Source organism: Sinohyriopsis cumingii, chromosome 2, assembly GCF_028554795.1.
Source record: "Sinohyriopsis cumingii isolate HCF-2022 chromosome 2, ASM2855479v2, whole genome shotgun sequence".
Classification (NCBI taxonomy): Eukaryota; Metazoa; Mollusca; class Bivalvia; order Unionida; family Unionidae; genus Sinohyriopsis; species Sinohyriopsis cumingii.
This window is the reverse complement of record NC_142962.1, coordinates 54,130,103-54,155,116: the sequence shown is the minus strand read 5'-3', so window position 1 is coordinate 54,155,116 and position 25,014 is coordinate 54,130,103. Positions and strand designations below refer to the sequence as shown.

Below are 25,014 nucleotides of genomic sequence, written 5' to 3'. Positions count from 1 at the left end.
ACCAAAATGATAAACAACAACAACAGCAACCATTAGGAAAAGGGACACAAGAGAATAGACTGCAAGCGAACCAGCAATTGATCCGGCAATCGATCCAAAAACAAAAAAAGAAAACAACAACAACTACAACCGATTGGCAAACAGCAACAAAACAAGAAGAACTAAAAGAGAAACAAACAGAAACAAATGGAAAAACAACAGAATCAACAAGAAAATAAAACAATATTAACAACTAAGGAAATAAGAGAACAAGAAGAAGAAGAACAACAACAACAACAAAGAAAGCAAAGAGTAATACCAGAAAAACAACAAAAAAAAAAAGAAAACCCTCCAAAGAAACTACAGAGAAGAAGAAAGAAAGTGAGATTATCTATGTGGCAGGAACTTGAAAAAGACTTATCAAAATCGACATCGGAAGAAAGTGAAAGACAGAGGAAGAAAGATTATAAGCTGTCATGCGATGAGGAACTATATGAAACAAAGTATGACATCAGTGAGATGGACAGTCTAACCGAAATAGAAACTGGTCCAAAGTATATAAAAAAAGATCCGAAAGGACATCAACGCATACAACCAAGACACTATTCATAAAAGTTATTTAATTCATAAAATATACAAAACTTAAAAACTTAAAGAATATAGCACACATTGTTAACAAATATTAAAAACAACTTAATGAATATAGCAAACACTTAACACAAACATTAAAGGGAGTGGAGCTACCTTATAAGGTCTGGAAAGATCAGACGAGGTACACCTCCCCCTCCCCAAAAAAAAGGATTTCTAGAAAATTCGGACAAGACTTTTTGACAACGGTTTCTGAGGTGAAATATCTTGACCCAAATCGGTTTAACTTTCCTAACTAGTTGTCGTAAAATTTATACATTATGCATTTAATATAGTAGAAATTTAATCTTCTATGTATAGCGAATTATTAATATTGAAGATTAATGTATGAAGTCGTTAAGATAGAATCGAAGTGGATGATGTAATCTGCTACGATGTTGCATCGTGGTGCAGAACTGAAAAATTTAATAGTGAGCAGTGTTAGAACTTGCACATGTTTGTATTTTAATATATAGTTGTGGATTATGCGGAATTAGGCATTGCTGGCTTGTGCACGTATAAATTACTCGTTTTTATATTTGTATGTGTCTTTTATAATTTGTATGATAGAAAATGTGTAGGAATATTGTTGATGTTGATAGTTTACTATATCGAGAATTAGGGATATGCTTGTATGCATCAGAAGTCGTGATATTGTTGTTGTTGTACCTTTTATTAAGGAACAAGCGTGTGTGGAATATTTAGATGTGAGTGTATGAGCTGACCTAGTGATCTAATTGCCATTATGCTCATGGAAGGTATGTGAGAGTGTGTTAATTCTCGTGTGATTGAACAAGGAGACACAATCGTACGTACCATCTAATCAACAGGAAGCTTTCCGGATGGGATAGGGCGCCACCAGAAGATTAGAGAGAGTAGAAGACTGAAGAGCACATGAGAATAGCCAGTTGTGCGAAGGCGCAGGGCCGGGAGAACAGCCAGTTGTGCTAAGGAAAGGGATGGAGACCGGAAACAAGGATACCGGAAGTACCAAACGGGATACATGGCAGAAGTTACAGATGATTAACATAGAAAGGACACGATAAGGAAACACTCTCACCTTTAATTTAGCGTGATGAAATAACTGGCAATTTGAATTTGTTGTATTCATTTGAATCAACTGTATTTAAATATTGTCCTGTAATTGTTGAATACCGTGATATAGTTTATTAAATTGTTATACCTTTCACCTTTTTATCTTTTTTATACTTTATGCACCTAGACCGTCGGCTTTGCTGACTGGGGGATCGGATCAATTTAATCTTTTAATTCTCCGTCTTTCTCCGGTGTTAGTAACAATTCCGCATAGGGCACGCGACAAACTGGAGTTTGGCATGCTTAGAAAATTCTGAAAGTTCTTGGATACAAAATATATTATGAATAATGTTACACAATGTCGAAATTTAGGACTTAGAGTTAGTTCAAGCCCCGTGCTGTTCGAGACTACTTGGCAAAGACAGGAATCTTACATAGATTATGAACATTTTCATGGTATGGACAGGAAACAATAATTACACATGCTCAGCGTGGATACTTATTTTAAAAATGGAAGGCTTCAACTATATGATACTTGGTCAGATTGTGTGGTCTTGACGAGGGAGGGGCTTTGTTTCAGAATATTCAAATAACAAAGTATACACTCCTTCTTTACACAGCAAACACTCCCTTTGTACAAAGTATACGCTCCCTCTGTGTAGAAGTACACACTCCCTCTGTGTAGAAGTATACAATCCCTCTGTATAAAAGGGTATTATGCTAAGGGTGAAAAATGCTGCATTACGGAGTGCAGTTCTTTTTTATGATGACAATGCATCCCAATCTCTTACCGAATATTCCTTTCCGTACTAACTTTTCTTTAAGGGGAATTCTTTCTAGCGGCTGACTTCATTCTAGCCTCAGTTTACAGCTCACATTGTTTAAATCATCAAATAAATTTTATCCAATTGAATCAATATAACAAAAGAAAAATCTTTTACAAATACTCTAGGTCATTTTATTTTATGAAAGAAAAAACAATTCCTTACAGCAAACAGAGCACCCCATGATCTAGTGGATTGATCCTGACCGCCGTAATTTATGTCTAGCCTTATTTTATTTTAAAACCCATCATTTTGTGTCTTTCAACAAGAAATTATATGGTTATGACTTACCTATTTCGCAGTGTGTTCCATTAAAACGTTGTGGACATGTACACTGGTAACTTCCCACTAAGTCTGTACAAGTACCACCATTCAAACACGTCACGCCAGCACAATCATTTATATCTGTAGCCAAAAAGTCAAAATTATATGGCAATTATTAGACAAAAATGCCATATGTTGCAATAAAAGTGTTGGTTTGTGACATTGCAATGACCACTTCAGTTTAAATAGTATCAGGAGATGATCTTTGATTGGCTGATACGAAAATCCACCCAAATCCATACCATATCGCATTGTGCCTGCCGTCTCAGGCTCTTGGTTAAAATAAAATAATTTAAATTACAAAAGCAATTCGAAATTCTTTATACGAAACGAAACGAAAATACCATCTCCAATTACCACTTGCTCGGAAATTATCGAGTCCGGGACGACATATATGTCCCTAATTTGCATAAGTAATTGCATATATCTATATTCGAGAAGAATGCTAAGGAGATATCCAATCCAAATGTTGAGATAGCTTACAAAAATATTCATAACTTGGTGTCTGATCTTTTCCAACTGATTCTTGGAATGTACTCTCTTTAATCTCTTATTAATGTTTCTTTTCACTATTATATTTATATACAAAATCAGATCCACAGTAAACCACTCTGTCCCTGTAGTCAATGTGAAATCTAAATCGGAGGGCCATTTGGCACATAAAAAGGATGAAATGTGAAGAATATGAGAACAGTGATGTCGATGATTTATTAACTCCTGATTCGCCGAACTGCAGTGCGAGTTTGGATGATTTATTATGGCATTTTACAAACCAGTGAGTCTCAAGAAGACAGTTACATTATGGAAGCGGTAACCACACACGAATGCAGAGAATCGCTGGATCATTGTGCCATATCTGCCGTGTCATTTGTAAACACTCGATATAAATCAGTTCCATTTCCAGCGATGATGCCAGCTAGGGGCCCTGTAAACTTCATGACCAACGAGGAATTAGTGAAAGTTATCATGTCCACTGGAAGACGAGAAAAAAGCAGCCCTCACGGAATAAAAAGCGACGTATACATTGCAACTGGAGCACCTGATGACGATATTGGTGTCAAAAACTTTCCAGATGACTGTGGTGTTTGGGATTGGAGAAGGGCTATAACAGTTAATCAGACTTTTGTTGTCACTGATTATGTTGACAAATTACGTAGCGTGTATTTGAAAAACAAACAGAGGCTTATTTCCCATTTTGTCTTAAACATGCATACCTTGCTGAACGCCATTTAAAAAATTTATATGATTAACAGTTTTATCATGTAGACGCTTCGCGTGAACAAATATGTGCAGTTTAAAGCGTCTGATGTGCTGCTATAAAGTTAGTCTGGTTCCCTGACCAATCCCACTACTTCTAATATGAAACCCAGATCCAAATCAAACACGGATGAACAAATTTTCCGGATTTTTCAGGAATTATCATTTTTCCGTAGTTTTGGCTTGTATGCCGTATTTTAAGGGTAAATTTCGTAAGACTTACGGCAAAATCGTAAGAGCTGGCAGGTCTTTAGTACACCGTAGACAAACAACAGAGAGTCAGTGAATCATAAGTTAAAGGTGGCTGTTAACTGGGACAGAAATAAGTTCCCAGAACTTATTGAAGAGATCGAAAATATAATGAAAAATGAAATTCTGCATCTCCGATGTACCATTTATAGCTAAGGCGATTGGCGTCCAGCGCCTTCATTGAAGCAGCAGACCATTCCACAGCTAGTATGGCATGGTATGCCGCAAATGGACAAAGATATTTACATAACACAGATACACATCATTATGCATCACAACATTTAATACTGTATTTACTTTCAGGAATGTTATACATGAGCACACATAAAGTTTTACTGACGTATTGTCGTTAAGTTGAACTTGAAGCATATGCTAATATCGCTGACACATTACTAAGACAAGATATTAATGCAGATCATGAAATTTTATTGATGCCGAACAATAGAAAAACTTTCATGTCAATATCTTGTCGATTTCGGTGGATTTGGTATGGATCTGGGTGTGGATCTGGGTGGATTTAAGTGGATTTGGGCCGAAATCATCATTGTAAAGGCCTTTGGATTATAAGGTTATATATATATATATATATATATATATATATATATATATATATATATATATATATATATATATATGCGGGGGTTGCGTGTAAGTATGTATTAAATGACCTTTGCTTAAGATATACATATTAAATCCATGATCTTTTCTTTGATGAGCTCCATTATAACAAGACAATTTTACAGTCATGTAAAATCTTGCCTACAATAAATAAAAAAGCAAATTCTTTCAAACTTTCATGTTTAACTTGAACTGAGACTCTTATCGATGCGATTTGTTAATAAACAAATCGTAAATAACTGCTCCTTACCTGTCTCACATATTGCTCCAGTATATCCGAAGAAACACATGCATTCAAAACCACCAGTTATATTCCTACACGTGCCATTGTGTGCGCAGGGGTTGGGGTCACATATGGTCAGTTCTGTAATTCATACAATTCAAAACGAATTTATTGCTATCACTTTATAGACTCAGTATACTAGTGCAGTTAAACAGTAAAATAAATGGCTGTAATAAGTGACAATAAAGAAAGTTTAAGAAGAGCATCATGATATGTATGTATACGTCCTGTATGGCTGAATTTTTTGGGCACATCGCTCAACTCCAACTCCAAATATTTCACTGGAATTTAGCATGATTAGTAAATTCTGGAAGTTCATGGATACAGAGTATATTCTTATTAATGTAAAAATGTAGGACTTGGAGTTTGAGTTCAAGCCCTGAGTTGTTCGAGATTACTTGGGTAGGACATGAATCATAAATAGATCATACAAATGATGATGGTATCGACAGGAAACGACAATCACAAATTGTGGACGCTTATTTAAAAAGAAGAAGCTTCAACTAGATTCATACATTTTCATGACCAGGTCTTGACGTGGAGGAAAGCTTTGTTTCAGAATAGTCAAAATATCAAAATTTACACTCCACTGTATAATGCAAACACGCCATCTGTACAAAAGAATTTATAAGGGGCGAACTATTTTGCATTACTGTCAAAAGTCATGTTATCAGGCAATAATAAAATACGATAAACACAAAGCTAAAATAATAATGCATTCATTTTAAGTTTATCCGTCTTATTATTCTAGTCATTTAAGATTTAAGATAGTCTGTCTTTTACTAAAATTTATGTCAAAATCACGACTATGGATTGACAATTTTCATTCAGAAACCTTGCGTTTTCATAAATGTAATATTCTCAAAAGGTGACTCAATGCGCTAAATTTCAAATTTATATCATGTAGGAGCTCGCGTCATAGTAATAAATTCGTTAATCGTTCATTTCGGTATGAATAGGAACATATAAACGAACAAAAAATCTGAAAAAAGTCATTCACCTAAAAGCACCACATACCAATTGTAGGTTCCAATCGATTTCTTTAATGTGATAAATTGAAATAACTTCTTTTTTAGGTGCGCAAACGTGTAATTCTGCTTTTAATGGTACACAAATCAGCATCAATCGGATTATGTTCTCACCCACACGGTATAAAAAGAAAGCCTCTTTCTGTAAGAATTGTCAGACCATTCCGAAAGATACATGCATATACAATTGTCAATGCTGTCTACTTCATAATTAAGCCCAATAGAGAAAGAAATTCAAGGCTTTCAATACAAATATACATTTTGTTGTAAAAGACCTGGGGATCTAAAGCTTTAATATGATGGGTGGAAGGTTGGTTTTCTCATATCATAAATCAAACAATGAAACATATTGTTGATACTGCTAAAAGAGTGAATTTTAACACTGTAATTGATTAGAAATGTTGCGATCAATTACTTACCCTGAAATTTATGAAATCGTACATAATATGTGTCACGTGTGATAGCCAGTCATGTGATAAACAACACTGTCATCAAGTTCTATCATGCACATCCTTAAATACTCATAAAATCTTCTAGAATCTTACTTTATATGATTATGTCATACCCAGAAATATGTTTATCGCACTTACATTCCCATCCAAATCATCATTTGAATAAAACTAAGGAATATGACTTCATCAGCAGACTTCAGTCATTTATTAGCCCATCAATGAAAACAGTCTTTGTCCGGTAATATTTTATTACTCGATTTTTGAAATAAAAATAAATTTTCAAATAACGTTGTAATGTTGACGATACCTGTTTTGCAGGTGACTCCAGTAAAGAACTGCTGACAGCTACAGTAATAGTGGGTTTCATTTAAATTATGACAGGTTCCATTATTCAAACAAGGTCCAGAGCTGCACGGAGTGGAGGGCGATGTGACTGAAATAAATCAATACAGACAATAGACAAACCTATGGAAAGACATAACAAACGAACGACGGAACGAACCAAAGTAAATAAGAAGGAAACAAACAAGAATATCCACCTGTAAGTGGTAGTAGAGGTTCAGACGTAAAGACGAACGGATAAACATAAAAGTAAAGAAATGTATAAAAACCAAATATAGTACGATATATAAACGTATGGACTGAGGAAAATACAGGGTTTTCAGAAATATTATCGTTTTGCATCATGTGATGGGGGAAGTATGGACGACATGGACTAAATATATCTGAATCACGTGTGTTGCACTGAATTAGGAATAAATTCATACTGAACTGAATAAATTTGGAGGAATCAATCAACAAATTCAGTGGTAAGAGTCTGTAATCAAAGAGTAATTCAAAGTTATTAAAGAGATTATCAGATGGCCTTGTCATAAAAAAAATTGTATTTTATTATTTAATACGCAATTTCTTACCTTTGCACGTGCTGCCTAAGACATTTGCAACAATGCTGGGAAGAGCGCTGAAATCGCTTATGATATAAACTAAGCTTGGATCTAGAGAGACGAGTCTTAGACCGTTTGGATCCGCCAGCGACGAAATCCCGATGGACAAAACCGGAATTCCAGCAGCTTGGAGATTCAACGCCGGTTGATCAACACTGTCATCTGCTTTACCGTCGGTCATCAGAATCAATAACTTCTGGACCCCCGACCGCGCCCCTCTTGCTGGAGTAAAGTTATTGTTCAAGACGTATGTCAAAGCTTTGCCAGTATACGTGCCACCACCGCTATAGCTGATTTTGCCAATCGCCGCGATTAGACTTGAATTGTCCTTGTAAGTGTTGAGCCAGAATATGTTGGCAACACTTGTAGAGAAGAGGCATACGCTCACTTGGACCTGGTCTGGACTTATTGGAAGTTCGGCGACGATGGACTGTACGAAAGAAAGCATGATCTTGAAATTTATGGCACGAACGCTGGATGACTGGTCAAGAAGGAAGACTACGTCGGCCTTGCTGGAAGAACATCCTGGAAAGAATGCAATAAGAATCTATATTTGTGTCGCATAATACCAAGAGATAGTTGATAAAGAGAGACAATATGGGTACCTATTGTCAAGAATGGTTTTATAATAGACATTTAGACATTCCATCCATTGCAGTGATATATGTACCTGTACGTAGTAGGAAGAAACCTTAGGCAAATGTAATCATACTTTCAATCTAATTATCTTCATGTGTCCTACAATAAAAGGACAAGCCGTAAATTACTCTTATTTCCCCTGGAAATCATGATGATCACACTTTTGCTCTTTTTTTTTTTTTTTCTCTCTGCAACTTGAATCATTGCAGTTATTCTTGGGAACCTTTGCGGGAAACTGCATTTTCTCTGAGATTTCTGAATGCGTGGACTAATCTTGTGATGTTTTAAATATGCTTATATAGCGTAGTTTTATACCTCCAGTGATGACAGTGTGTGTGTGTGTGTGTGTGTGTGTGTGTGTACTATTGAAATTCTTTTTTTATCTACTAACTTTTCCAAACCATAACGCAAAAACTGAGATAGAAAGTTTAAATTTTGAAGGCATGATTGTATGCATACGTGGATGACAGATTAGATTCGTCATGCTTTAAATAGCAATCTTTTATTCTTTTACATGTATTTTTTTTTTAACTTTCCGGACTCAGCGGGGAATACGTGATTTATAAACACGTCAAATTCCAATGACATGTGTGTTTTATGGATACTTTATTCAGAAAATTGCAAATTTGCAACTCTTTATTAAAAGCAGATATCGTGGATTATAAACTGTTTAATTAGTTATCATTAAATTGAGAACGATTTTGTTTAAGTAATCAGTGTAGTGACTTTGGTAAAGTATTGACAGGAATGTTTCACCGACTGGGTAGCTTAACATTCCTTTGCTCAGTATTAGTATTTCTTAAATACCCTTTTTGTGAACATAATTCGAGATCGCTTTCATTTTATTAGTATTGTACTAAACGTATATGCTATTACCACATTAGGCCGACTACCAATGCGGAAATGAGTATATATCTCTGTTACCGATTTCCTCAGTGGTTGACAGATAAATCAGACTATGGCATACGATGTGTTTTGACCTAGTTCAACCCAACTCTCGCGTTACTCCGCGAGATATACGCCAAGTGGGAGTCTGGTTAAAGGTCTGCAAAATTAATTTCTACCGATAAGTGTCACTCATTTTTTCTTCTTTCTTGACTTCTAATGTATCAAAAATGCCCCAGCCAAATCATGAAAGTCTATTGATGCCATGAGCAGCCACGGTGGCTCAAGAGGTTAACATTTCGAACTCGCGATCGAAATGGTGCCATCAGATCAGCCCCAGTCGGCTAATGTACTTTACCCACATTGTCTTGGTACTACATACCCTAGGTGTGTTGCTGTGCCGTAAAACACCAAACCTTTACCCATTAATGATGGATGTTGGGGGGACAGATAGGTCGTATTTACCGATCACTGCCATCTCACCTGTCTATGTGACTTCGAGTCTCGGGCTCGGATTCTTATTATAATCGTTTCTATAGACCTTTACCAGACACACTCATACTGCAATGATCTCATGCAGGTCTGGTTGAAAAGGATTAGACTGACAGGAATTTCAGGTGATCTCATATGACAAAGATATCACGGAGCTCTGGCTAAAAGAGATTACACTGACGTGAATTTCATGTCATCTCATGCTCCTTTTGGATGCCTGTGTTTTTTTAATATAACAATTTGTGCTCATTACCCATTTCTTCACTGTATTATTTTAATATATCTTAAATACGAGTATATACCTGATTTATTTACAGTACAAAACATCATCACTACACATGCAAGAAATTGAAAATTGTTCCAAACGACTGTGTAACACTTAATAATTCAGATTTCACAATTTTCTATTTTGTTAACTTTAAGAATGTTGATGAAAATGTAAGTTTCAAAATTGCAATGTCTGAGTCTTTTAAATTAAACAAATCTGCATTTTGAACTCTTAGATTTTAGAGTTTTTCAAAATTTAAGCAACTTTGTTAACTGAACCAGTTTTCTAAAAAATCTCAAACGTTTTAGCTCTGTAGAAGTGTGAGTTTTACGAACCTACACTTTTTAGATGTTTGATTCATAACATATATATCACTGGACAACAAATTTTTACAAAAGTCATGTTACTGAAATAAAATTAGTCAATTCTTATCAATTTTTATGTGCTGAACACGAATATGACAGTCAAATTGCAAAATTGGCTCTAGTTTTTTTGTAATCTGCAAGAAATTAATGTTTACATAACGAAATGCATTCCAATAGTAAAAGGTCAACTGTAATAGCCTACCTATAAAAAATCAAGTCATTGACTACATCTTAGATTTCTTCGCCTGTCTCTTGTACAGCTGTTCGGGAGCATCTCTGAGGAGTGTCCAGCAGTAGTCAGCCAGCATTGTAGTGGACCATTTTCCCTGGTATCTTTGTTCCATTGTTGCGATATCTTGATGAAAACGTTCGCCGTGTTCATCACTAACAATACCACAGTTGCTAGGAAAGAAATCCAAATGGGAATGAAGGAAGTGAATCTTTAGAGACATATTGCAGCCAAGTTTCTTATACTTCATCAACATGTCTTCTACTAGTTCCTTATAGTTTTCTGCCCTAACATTTCCGAGGAAGTTTGTAGAAACTAAGCGAAAAGCATTCCATGCTTGTTTCGCGTCACCTTCCAGCAAGTTGTTGAACCGGTCATCTTTGAAAAGCTCTCGAATCTGAGGACCCACAAAAACTCCCTCTTTAATCTTTGCTTCGCTGAGTCGAGGGAATTTTTCATGCAGGTATCGGAATGCTGGCAAAGTCCGGTCAATGGCTTTCACGAAGTTCTTCATCAAACCTAGTTTGATGTGAAGGGGTGGTAGCAAGATTTTCTGAGCCTCAACCAGAGCTGGGTGTTGGATATTCTTCTCTCCAATGGCTACATTCTGCCTGTGAGTCCATTCCTTCCTCATGTAGTGCATTTCCCTTGCTCGGCTATCCCACTCGCATAAGAAACACATGTATTTTGTATATCCTTGCTGCAGTCCCATTAAAAGGGCAACTACCTTCAAATCACCACAGAGGTGCCAGCTGTACTTGTTATACTCAATGGAATTCAGTAGCTGCCTTAAGTTATCGTATGTCTCTTTCATGTGGACAGCATACGCTACTGGAATAGATGGAAGAATGTTTCCATTGTGCAAAAGCACAGCCTTGAGACTCAGTTTCGAAGAGTCCACAAATAGTCTCCATTCTTGTGGGTCATGAGTGATTTTTAAAGCATTCATGAGGCCCTCAATATCGGAACAGAATATCAGATTACTTTTCTTTCTGAAGAAAGGCTCCAATTGCTGGTGGCGCTTTCGATATGCAGTAATTGTGACATCTTCTTCTAGAAGATTCCATTGTTGGAGTCTTGATCCTAGCAATTCTGCCTTGTTCTTTGATAAGTCCAAATCACGAATCAGGTCATTTAGTTCTTCCTGTGTTATTCTGTGTGGGGTTGATGATGCACCACAGTGAAAATCTGCATGCTGATGGACCAGGAGAAGAACAGGTCGACTCACCTTTGTCTTCGTCAGATGAATCAAGAGAATATTCTGCTGGAGGTTCTGGAATAGGAAGTCCCTCACCATGTGGAACTGGTCTCAATGCAGACGGAATGTTTGGGTAGACTATTCTCGACTTCTTTCGCTTCGTTATTCCGCCGGAAAGAGGAGGAACCAAGCAGAAGTAACAGTCATTTAGGTGGTTGCTTGGCTCTCTCCACACCATTGGGACTGCAAACGGCATTGATGACCTTTTGCAATTCAACCACTGTGAAAGCTGTGTTGTACATGTAGCACAGCATATATGCGGAGCCCAAGGCTTGTCTTGGTCACCAACCTTGCATCCGAAGTAAAGATGATATGCCTTCTTCACTTGAGAATTGATACTTTTCTTCTGGTTGGCAAATGTCACTTCCCCACAAATATAGCAAAAATTGTCCGCGGTATTAACACACTTTCGAGGCATTACTGTTCTTTATTGTACGTAAATGGATAAAATAATAAGTTTTATGTAACAGTAGCTTGAACTGTCTCGCACAACGTCTAAAATATTTTAAATGCTGAACCTATCTGATTGGGCTTTATATAGTACACTGCTTACGTCAGCTTCAGCAGCCGCCTGGCATTAGTATAATAGGCCTACACATGTATAGTACACTGCTGACGTCAACTTACTTCAGCAGCCGCATGGCATTAGTATTGCATTGCATCAGAAAATGATGCAATCAACTGTGGATGATGTGAGCAAGATGGTATTATGCAATGTTACTTCATTATTCCGGATGTTGCTGCAGTCCTACTGGAGAAATTTACACAGTGAAACATAGAAAATGAGGTATATGAATATCTTCAAAACGAGAGCCAATACAAATTTTTCACGGTTATATTCGTATTCGGCACACCAAAATACTACAGATTAGGGCCTTTTCAAGTCAGTAATGATTTCACTGTTGACCAGTGTATTCTATCGCTTTGATTTAGACAAAGCATGTAAGCAAATACTTCCTCTCTCCGATTTTGAAAACAACAACAACAACAACAACAACAACAACAATAATAATAATAATAATAATAATAATAAGAAGAAGAAGAAGAAGAAGAAGAAGAAGAATAGTAATAAATTGTACCTGGTGTAAATTTTAATATCAATGTGATTGTGGGTGTTTATGCAGTGCTTTATTGTATCAAATGATACAAAACAACATAATAATGTAATTACAAATCACCCAATGACTATATTTTAAAAGTGATCTCTGGTTAATATGATGCAAGTATACATTCAACATATTGCGGTGATCTGAAAAATTTCACAATTCTACCAGGGCATTACTGTATATGCATCAAGAGTAAAGAGAAGAAAATAAAAACTGATTGATAATGGGCCAGAAAAAACATAAAACTCCTACCTAACACTTGCTATTGCAAACGTAAATACAACTTTGGGTTATGTAATGTTGACTGTAAGAAAACATGTTGCCAGCTGACGAGACGAATTATATCATGTTACCATTCAGTGGCAAATCTCTTCCAGCAGAAAGATCTTAGAGAAAGAATATGTGTGTGTGTGTGTGTGTGTCTGTGTCTGTGTCTGTGTGTGTGTGTGTGTTATTTAGATTTTGATGTAGCTTTAAAATTTTTAGTCATATCGCTATGATGTCTGCAGTGTGGCAGTTTATAGTGATGTCTAGCACTGGGACATCATGCCGCAGACATGTAGCATGATGTCCCACCCAGCCACATTATCCTGACACCAGGCCGACCAGTCCTAACCCGAACCTCTTAATGCTGAGCGCCAAGCGAGGCAGCTGATAGCACCATTTTTATAAGACTTTGGCATGACTCGGCCGGGAATCAAACCCAAAACCTCCCGCATCCGAGAGCAAGGTAATGCTGATTTCATTGCTAAATCAAACAAATAGCTAACTTTTTCGAGCCTCTTTTGATCATTAAAAGAAAAATATTTGCTTGGAGTTGGTGAATTTGAGACAGAAGGTGTATATGAAGTATGAAAACATCACTTACTACAGTTTCTCTAAAGTATGAGCAACTGTTATTTGTGTTGAAATACAACTGCTACTATTGCTACTCCTTTTCCTTTGAGCAGGGTGGGGGTTGCGGGGTGGTGGTGGTTTATTCCTCCATTTTAAATTATTTTCTCTAATTTTTCTCTCCAACTGTGTTAGATGTCCAGCTGTTTAGGGTCGTTTATCACCAAGATATCAGGAGTGTGGCAGTTTACAGTGATGTCTAGTGCTGTCTGCATAATGCGGCAGATATGGGGCATAATGTTGCACTCAGTCACATCAACCTGACACCAGGCAGACCAGTCTGAACACTAACCTCTTAATGCTGATCACTAAGCGAGGCAGCTGCTACTATCATTGTTTTTAAAAAGAAGTCTTTGGTATGACTCGACCAGTGGACGCTCTAACCACAGCGGTCTAATTTCTCAAGTATAGATTTATGTTATGCTTTTTTGTGTACTAACACGTGCGATATTCAAAACTAGGTCCATTAATTATCTTTCAAATCGTAAATCTACCGTCAATAGATCATCATATTTATAATCAGGACTTTCAGATTCTTCCAGTCTAAACATCAACACCGCATTTAGCCATTGTTTTATTTAAAAAGCGAAAAATATGGTTAAGTCGCACTTAGATAAATAATAGAGATTTATAAAAATAAAATAAAAATATATTCATTTTTACCGAAACAATACATATCTCAAAATATATAACATCAATTGAACATAGCACTAGCAAAAAATAAGAGGCAAGCTACAAAAGCTTGTCTGACATGGAGTCGGAAAACATGGATGAAAGTTGGGGCATTTGAATTAATGAATCCAACGTTTTTGTTTGTTTTTATTTTATTTTATTTTATTTTATTTCCCTATGTATTTCTTTGTTTATTTATTTTGTTTGCTGTTGTGCGTATTTTCTAGTTGAAATTTAGTGTTCCAGAAGTCTCTTTATTTTCTTATAATATCATCAACATAAAAACATGCCAGATAACATTTAATCCTTCATAAAATGACGTGTTCTAATAAAGCACGCTGTATATAATTCGCTTAATAAAATGTATAGTGTATAAAGAAGACTACTCAAATAAACTTGACACCCTGCAAATGTTATAAATGTAGTTTGTAGTTTTAATTTGTAAAAATCGTATTTGTGGAAGTTTATTAGAGACATTGGAGAAAAATAATTACACGTTATCTCTAATCGTGTATTGATCGTATTCGTTTCATACAGTAAAATCGGATTTAAGGCCAAAAGACAGCATTTTTAAAACGCTTGAAAATTATTAAGTGCATGTTTAAAAAAGAGAAAAGGCGCAAAGAAATATCCAGTTGGCACGATCGGTCTAAATTAAAATAACAATGTATGGTTAACTAAAATCTCGGATTCTTTTTTAATCAAGAATCTCAAAAGTGAAAGTTCAACAACTCAAGCTTCCAAGTATCTATAACTTTTTCAATTTTGAATTAACTCCCAATCAATTCAGAAATTTAGATAGCTGAGCCAAAATTTTAAAAAAAATAAAAGTTGAAAATGTATCACGCATAAAAAAGCTGAAAATTTAATAAATTTAACGATTATGACCAAAATTCTACAGACGTATCAAAAGAAAATATTTGCAACGATCAGAGAGCGAAAGTATAAATTCGAATTAATTTCAAGAGACAACTATTTCTGATTTATAATTCGGATATTTACCGTTTGTTCAATACGAGTTCCAGAATGACCACAGCAAAATGCAGACCGCTCCGGTGGCTTGGCGATCAGCATTAAGAGGTCAGTGCTATGACTGGTCTACCTGTTGCCAGGATAATGTGACTGGGTGGGAACATGATGCTAGAAGTCTGTGGCATGATGAACTGTCACACTGCAGACATCGTAGCCATTTGTCCGAGTTTCCTCTGACCCGTGCCACCCTATTTTTGATATTTGGACATTTATATTGGGGTGTAGGGTCAGAGTCCATTCCCTATCGAAAAGTTGGAATTCGCCCACCATTTGGTGTAGGCATGGGGTAGCCGCTTAATAGCCCGGCAAACTTTAGCTACGATGTCGTAGCCTCAACTTGATTTGTTGTGGCTGAGGCTACGAACTGATCCCATATCATGTAATGGAGCCAAAAAAAATCATCACTAAAGTCAGAAAAACAGTGTAGAAATCAACTACATAAGTATAATCATGTTGTGAAAGAAGTTTGGCTTATTTTGACTTTATTAAGCCCTTACACGATAAAATAAATTGGTATGGTTACTCTAACCTTATCCTGTCCACCATGACAGACAACGCGAGACTCTCGCCGTGACCCCTTTTCTACGTAAGGCTTGCCAGAACATATTTTGGATATTCTACGCTATATTGTTATCAATCAAGTGCGAATAATCGCTTCTTGGTGGAATTTCAAAGTTGCCGATAAACCGTATTTACTTTTAATGCGCAGATTTTCTGACCCAAACGGTGCCAAATTTTTACTACGATTTGTTTACATTTCCAAATAAGGCGTCAATGTCCTAATATGGCACACAAACAAACGAGGCTGAGAACGGAAGTAATCATTATTTGAAATAACGTGGCGGACGATCTAAACGAAAATATCGGCTGAAAAAAGTAAACGAGCTTTTACAACTATTTCTACAATGATTTTCGATACTTCCGGTATTAAATAAGAGGACTACTCTATTTACTGGATTATATGCAAGGAATGTGTTTAAAGTGTTATTATTAGGCTAAAAGAGCGTCGGGTGTGATTCACACCTGGCTTGCTCCATTAACACGTATATGCTCATGTTAGTACCCTGTCCACGAGGTACGAGTAAGGGTACTAATATTAGTACTAGGCAAACTTGAACGACCTTTCATCGAGACATACCTGCATAAAATCGATAGTAATATGATTTATTTTCTCAGAAAATGCGTTTATATCATTCGTTATGTCCTTAATCCGTTGACAGACGAGACGAAAGTTCGTCGTTGCTGAAATTTGACTTGGACCTGGCCATTTGCATTCCGAGTCACAGGACTATACAAATCTCGCAACCTACATGTCAGTGACATCAGAGGTCATATAGTCATTGAGTGAAATCTTATTATAAGGAACTCTGATTTCTATTTCTCGATTGAGTACTTGCATGTAATTCACATTTAGAGTATTTCTATTTTTATAAATATGCTTTGTCGTTGCATTTTTGTAAAAACATTATCAATGCATTTTTAAGAAACTTCCTGGTCATTTTTGGTTTAGTCAAATTCAGTTGTGTATATGTACACCTATTCCGACATACCTATATCATACTTATAAAATAAGTGTTAATAAATTGTATGTGTTATATAAAACAAAATGAAAAAGTTACCTTCACTTCTTGACAAATTGGGGTATACAACAATAATCCACATAAAACCTGTAATACAACTTAATCCTTTCATGATTTCGGGGTGATATAATTGAGAACAAGTACAACGTATGCACGTTCTGTCTTTAAAAAAGATATATTTCTTTGCTGTCAATTTAGTAGGCCGAAGATCACCAGCCCCAGACGTTCACAGGCAGCCCGGAAACAGGAAAATTTTCAATACTGTTGCTATGCCGCTCATAAAGAAACGGAATATAGTTGCAACACAGAAAATGCTCGGAATAATAAATTGCATTGTTAATCAGAGTCTCCGGTTATATATATATATATATATATATATATATATATATATATATATATATATATATATATATATATATATATATATATATATGGCCTTTAAAGTGTTGCCATAAAGCAATGTGATATACCGACAATATTGGTATATCAAATTGTGATCCGCATATATAAATATTGTTTCAAATGTATGCAATCGATTCCATGGATCAGTGATGAATTTCCATTGATTAGTCATTAGCGACACAAGAAAATAAAAAATAAATAATAATCCCCGTTTTCTGCTTGAATTTAACATGGTACACACTTTTATCGCAGCCTTTTCTGCCCCCCCCCCCCCCCAGTAAAATGGACAAAATACGCAGAAATCTGGAGAGATACCACAACATTGGGCTTGATGAAACTATTGAAACTGACCTTGCACCAGCCTATAAGAACCTGGTTCGTCGTAACGTCATGTGTACGCTTTCCTTGGGATTTGTCTACAATGTACATAATATCAATGATACAAAGTTGCAATAACCTGTCAAATCTTGGTTCCGAGGCACTCTTACTGTTATCTATGTAATGCTTTGTTGATGTTTTGATTTTTCTAAAACATATACTAAGGTTCTACAAACCGATTCTTAATTAAACATGAAGATATCAGAAAGTCGCCCGCCCCAGCTTCTTCTCTGTGTCGGTTTCTCTCTCTCTCTCTCTCTCTCTCTCTCTCTCTCTCTCTCTCTCTCTCTCTCTCTGGACTATGGGACTATGGTAGCAGGATACGAGTGAAAATCCGTGGGGAAAAAAACGACGCTGAGTATTTTTGCCTGTGTCCCTGGTCCACTGAAGGATGGTAAAAGTTAAAGGTCACGGGCCATATTCTGACATTTTTTTTTATAGATCAGATTTGCATTACGTGAATAAAAGTAGTCATACTCGCACAAAAAGAATTTAACAATTATAAAGTGTAAAGATGATATAATATTTTTTTTTAACTTGAAATATAAGCATACAACGCTGTTACCTCCCCTTAGCTAAGATTTCCCACATATAGAGGACGCCAACCGAAAATAACGTACATATATCCCCAGAAGAGAAATTACAGGACACACGGTACTAATAATATGGGAAAATGGAAACCAGCCTGAAAATGGGACATGCAATAGAGTATATATGAGTTTGGCTGACCATGATTCGTTAATAATGTAAATTATGTTTTAAGAAGAAAAGAACAATCGTTTGAGAGCTCATCCTATTTGTAAATGAAAAACAAAATAGAGACATTGTTTTATTGATGCAATTTCAGTCCTTTAACAGTCTTAAGTTTGGAACACTAATTTCTAAAATTAATACCTGACTCTCTGGTGCGGAATTAAAAGCACATGTTTTAAACACGTGCAGGTCCAGAAAATGCATCGGCTCATATCCTTTCCTCTACAAAGAAGCTGACATCCATGTTTCATCTATACTGATAAATATAGGTTTGATCATGCTCACTCAACAATTTGAAGTTATTGAATTTTTAATACCATGGTGTTTGCATAGGATTACTACGGGAACTGAATTTGTACCGTGAGTCCTATACATTTCTTGTTGTTGAAAACAAACACTACAGACAATGGAAGAGAAACATTTAGACCAAACTATTGAAAACGAATTTACAGTGCAGCCTTACATGTATGAGCCTATGCCAGCCAACAACGAAGAAAGAGCCGAATCATCGGATTCTGAGTCTGACCCAGCAGATAACGAGTAACACGGACGGGAACGATGAAGTAAACAGCGTTGGGAATGTTGAGTGGTAAGCCAGTTTCGCCGTTTTATATATTTATTATGAGTTATTTATTCTTTTTCCTATAAGTTTGATTAAAAGAGACGAAAATGAGAACTCTGAACAAGTATTTGTTTCCCACACCCCAACAGCTTGTCCCACAATGTAAACAAATCGTACACGATCCTATCTCCACCACCACCATTTACTAGTCTAGAGCTTGTTATAAATGAACTGAAGGGTATCGGTCAATGGACAGAGGACTGGGATGCTCAGACTGTAAGAATATAACACACCCAGCCCATTTCCATTGTCCGTTACTCTTTCTTTCATTTGTATTGAACCCCTGTGCACAGACCTTATTGTTATTAAAAATACAGTATATACATACGTGTTTAAAACTCCGTTATCTGCGGCAAGCTGCAGTATGTCTTCTTGACAAACAGGAATATAAGAATTACCACAATTTATTGTACTGTCTCATTTTTCATGTTTTCTAGGGAGAAAGCTAACATTACACTAGCGCAGTGCTCTTTTGGACTGTTATGTATATTTTATTTAATTATATCTGATTTAATATATATTTATTTCAATTCAATTGTTTGTCAGTTTTAAATTTTTTATTTTTCATTACATGATATCGTAATGTAAATTTATTCACTAGAGATGATACATTTTTTAGAAAATAGTTTGACCTTGACTGTTAGTTTATAAACACCAGGTGTTGATCTAAATCCTGACCTTGTTTCAGAATTTGTAGCAACCTTCGTAAACAAGTTCTGTTTTATTTAAAAAGAATTGGTTGTTTCCAAGGTCATGACGGGACTTTGTCGTTAAGATATAAACAATTTTTTTAAAAATTTTATTTCTTAGAGTAAAAATGATTGGTTTTCGTCAGGGTCACACTGGGTAAACGTGATCTGTAACACGTACTTGCTTCTATAAACTTCCAAAAGATGATCACGTGACCGTTGTTTACGTTTTAGAAAGCCCATATAACCCATGTTTTGGAAAATTAATCTCAGTAGAAGCTGGGCTGTTAAACTCTTTGTTGTATGTTGTGCTGTTTGCAGTTAATGCAATTTACATGGTTTGGAATTATTTCAAATTACTTGGATTCAAAAGGATTAATTCCATTATGTTTCTTTAAAATACGTGTGCTCATGTACTATTGTGTAACAAGAACAGTTTTTTTTTAATTAAAATGTATTCAGCTATCAGAAACCGGAGTGATAATTTTTATTTCTACAAGAAACTGTAGCCTTTAACACTACAGATTGCAGCATACGTCATCGTGTTCCATCTTGGATTCTTTGTCAGGAATCGAAGGTGAAATCAGCAGAACATTTTGTTATTAGGACTACTAAAATTTTATTCTCGGATTATTTCTGGATTATTTTTGGATTATTTTTGGATTTGATTCTGTAAAACCGTAAGTTCATAATATTTTTCATTATTACAGAATTTTTCCGGGGAAATAAATTATTGTATTTTTCAAAGCTTGTTGTTTTCACTCTTTCTTGTGTTACTGTTTATTCGAGCCTAAACAAGTGACATAAGAGGACTGGAATGTTTCTTAGAGTGTAGCTTTTCTATCATACTTGCTTGGTAACATAATTCAATGCTCCAGCTTGATAAAAACTCTGTCCTTTTCTGTCCTTCAAGATCTTCTAATCAACAAAACTATTTCTTGAAACTAATTTTTTAAATAAAAAAATATTCACTTGCATGTAACTCTTTAAAATGCAGGATTATGGATACATGCCATGTAACTTACAATAGTTGCATGATCGTAAATTATTGATCAAGCAGCTTTAAGAAAACGTTGAACTGTGAAATTTAACTGACCATCTTTGTTCACAGCCTAAACCCTCTCTGCATTGCAGCATGTGTGACCGCTCCGGTGGCCTAGTGGTTAGATCGTCCGCCTCGGATGCGGGAGGTCGTGGGTTCGATCCCCAGCCGATTCATACCAAAGACTTACACAAATGGTACTAATAGCTGCCTCGCTTGGCACTCAGCATTAAGAGGTTAGTGTTAGGACTGGTCGGCCTGGTGTCAGGATAATGTGACTTGGTAGGACATCATGCTACATGTCTGCGGCATGATGCCCCAGTGCTAGACATCACTATAAACTGCCACACTGCAGACATCGTAGCAATGTGACTGAAAAATTGTTAAGCTACGTTAAAAAATCCAAATCACACATGACACACGCAGCATGTGTGTAAAGCTGCCAAGTTCAACCTACAAGAATGACAAGAGATTTTATTTTAATGCAGTTTATTTATCTATATAGTCAAATAAAGTGTCATTCAAGATTTAGTTCATAGTTAGTTTAACTTTTTTATCATTTCTAATACTGAATTGAGAACTATATCACAGCAAAATGATCTGCACACCCTTTTATTTGAATTCTCAATAACATTATTGTACTGTATCTTCTACATGAATTTCTGAGCATAATACAGTGATATGTAATTCCTTGCCTTTGTTTCATTCCTGGATAGGAGAAGCTAACAAACTTCGGGCCAAACTGACAGACAACCTTGTGTTGTGCCTCAAGCTGCGAGATCTGTTCTGCCGGGGAGAGTTTGCGGATGTCATTCAGTAGTCTTCTTTTGGATATCAATAGTTCTAACTCTTTGCGTGCCTTATAGTCTGAAATATTACAAGTGCATTGCCTCTAAATATTATAATGGATTGTAATACGTAATTGCAACAGACACAACATTGTTGTCAACAATCTACCAGAAGCTTGCATTTTTATAAGTATGCAACAATTAAAACAAATGCAAACATGAACTGAGAAAACATATGTTAGACACAAGCACTGTTACTGACAGTATCTATTTTTCCAATTTTAGGAGTGCAAGGTATTTTTTATAATTTAATTTTCATACCATTGCCTTATGGCAAATGAAGTACTGTAAAGCATAAGTAATGTTTTTGAATAATATTACCTGCTTTGATTCATTTCCGCTCCATAAGGCCATGGAGACAATCTGGAAATGTTTCACTATGACCTTCATGTTTGTTGGTCACATGATTGATAATTGACATCCATTTCTGTTCCACTGCATCATTATCAACACCACTGGATGCTGCACAGTAGAATAGGTGATTTGATATGGGCTGTGTCCACAGACTAATAATTTCACAACCCTTCTTCTTTTCCAGAATGCTAAGCTGTTTTTTCATATCTGGAACAAATGACAATATTGTTAGTTCTATGTACAAATTGTTTGATTGTATTTCAGGCCAAGAACATAATTATCAAATTTTCTTTTACATTTGAAATTTAGAATTGTAAAAAATTTTAAATAGTAAAATTAGGATCAAACTACTGCATATATGAAATAAATGAAATTTAGTGGGCAAGTTTGTTAGCATATAAAGAGGAATTTTCGAACATTGACTCTGTCCAGTGGTAGCTTACTTGCTTTACAAACAAATCTACTTATGCAGGTTTCTTATTGTATGAACGATATCAATGAATGCAATTTTTATCAATGAAATTATGTGTGCCACTAAAATCTTTGAAAATGACAATACCATTTCAGAATATCACAAGTTGTGACTAACATAAGTTCTTGCATTTTCTTTTTTTTAGCAAGATTCCGTCCATCTAACCAGTGGTTAATCTTCTGTTCCTCTCTCAGGTAGCGCTTAACCTGTATATGCCGGTCTGTTGTTATGTCGGTGATGGAGACGCCAGCATCATCTATCCTCCGTAGTGCCCTCTTCAATCACCCCTCCCCCAACTCCATTGCATTTGAAGTTTTCACCTCATTGCTCATTGAAAAATGTAATGTTTTCAAGACTAATACATATTAAGTTCATTGGCTTATACGACATGTTATGTATATTTGATTTAATTTATATTGATTTAATGTAATTGTTTGTAAGTTTTAAATTCTTTATATTTTAATTTCATTACATGTCAAAGTAATGTAGTCTTGATTACTTGATTTGGCATTTTTTTCTCCAGAAAACTCAGTTTTGCCTGACTCATTTCATACACACCTAATAGTTGAAACATTGTTTCTATTTTTGATTTAGTTCCTGACCTTGATTCAGAAACCACGGAGACAAGTACAGAACCTTCTATTTTTATTTTATTCTCGGAGTAAAATGATTGGTATTTATCAAGGTCATACTGGGAGTATGTGACTTACGTAAACAGCTTCTATATTGAAATTTGGGGTTTTCCGAAATTGCGCAGTAGTTCGATTTAATAGTGATGTTCGGAGAGATATTTCTCAGTTGGGCTTTTACTTTGGACACCGAAAAGTTTTTCGTTTTGAGTAGCTGAGTCTAACATGTTTATGGAATTATTAGTTCCTTCTCCTGGAAATATCCGAGTGCCATACAGAATTCTTGGGCAAAGACATTTCTTGAAATTTTATTCGGAAATTCAAACACTGGAATATCAATGTATGTAGACACAATAGCAAAAACTAGCTACAGTATACGTCATCGCCTTCCATTTTAGATTTGTACCTCAGGACTCGAACTTGAATTCATTAGAAGGTTTTAATACTAGGACTTCTAAAATTTAATTCATGGATTATTCTTGGATTATTTCTGGAATTGATTTCTTAAAACCGCAAGTTCTTATTTTTTCATTTTTACATTGTTTCCCAGGGAAATAAATTACTTGTTAAATTTTTCAAAGCTTGTTTCACTTTTTCTTAGTTACTGTTTATTATAGCCTAAACACGTAACAGACAGCATGGTAATGTACTATGAATTTGCTAATGTTTTTTTTTTATGTTTCAGGGGTTCCAATTATTGTGCAACGATTGTTAAAGTATGGTAAACTTTACAAAATGCCAGTTCCACATTATCTTATTGAACATAATGAACCATGCAAAAATGTTATAGTACATATAACATTTTTTAAAGAAAATAAACGTATCATTATTTTATAATGAACATTCACTCAATAAAATATTATCAAGTTAAAATGATCAGTAACTGAACTTTCCATGTAACAGACTTTGAATTATGGTCTCACTGTTTTAAAGAATGTATACATTCATCGTATACCTGTACTAGTTCAACAGCCATCACAAGCCCAGTGTGTCGATCCATAATGATATAACTACCATATTTAGCTGAATGATCAAGGGAACAGCATCTAGCATCACCTCCATCGGCAGCACGTCTGCCTTTACATTCTGTCAATATTTGTGTCTGAGTTATTTCCCATACATTTGAAATGGCAGGTAAAACAAATGATCATTGAAACCCTGGGTATGTTCTACTTGCTACCATTTGCACATTGAAAAATCTAAAAATGTTCTAAACTTCTGATGGTGATGCTCCACTGAACCTAATTGCCCCAGATTCAAGAAGGTTCACAATGGGAGTGTTTCTAATTAGCGGCTACTGCTCCAAAGTTTACGGTGTCCATGTTCACACACTGCCTCTAACACAACCATTGTTCCCATCAATTACTACCACCACACACAAAGCACAAAAGTAATAGTTGTCTCAAGCAGCTCTCATACACAATATATTTGGCGTCCATAATCCTATTTGCCTGCTCTTCAAGTGTTTCATCACTAAAAGAAAAATAAATAGTCATCTACCTTCTGCTTGTAGACAATAACATAGATTACCAAACTTCATAATCCTTTACAACAAAATATTGAACCGCTCCGGAGGCCTAGTGGTTAGAGTGTCCGCTTCGGATGCGGGAGGTCGTTGGTTCGATCCCCGGCAGGGTCATACCAGAGACTTACAAAAATGGTACTAACAGCTGCCTCGCTTGGCGTTCAGCATTAAGAGGTTAGTGTTATGACTGGTCGGCCTGGTGTCAGGATAATGTGACTGGGTGGGACATCATGCTACATGTCTGCTGCATGATACCCCAG

At 35.8% G+C, this 25,014-nt stretch overlaps 1 protein-coding gene across 1 annotated transcript in view; it reads right to left on the bottom strand.

The window, feature by feature from the left end:
• The window catches only part of LOC149804880 (uncharacterized), a 58,326-nt gene extending 50,210 nt beyond the window's left edge, over positions 1 to 8,116 (bottom strand). The window contains exons 1-4 of the mRNA XM_089933345.1: positions 7,591 to 8,116; positions 6,984 to 7,109; positions 5,164 to 5,277; positions 2,757 to 2,870 (exon numbers count right to left, since the gene is read on the bottom strand). Coding sequence (XP_089789471.1) covers positions 2,757 to 2,870; positions 5,164 to 5,277; positions 6,984 to 7,109; positions 7,591 to 8,068 — 832 coding nt within the window. The 5' untranslated portion in view covers positions 8,069 to 8,116. The remainder of the gene's footprint in view (positions 1 to 2,756; positions 2,871 to 5,163; positions 5,278 to 6,983; positions 7,110 to 7,590) is intronic.
• Positions 8,117 to 25,014: the final 16,898 nt, after the last annotated feature.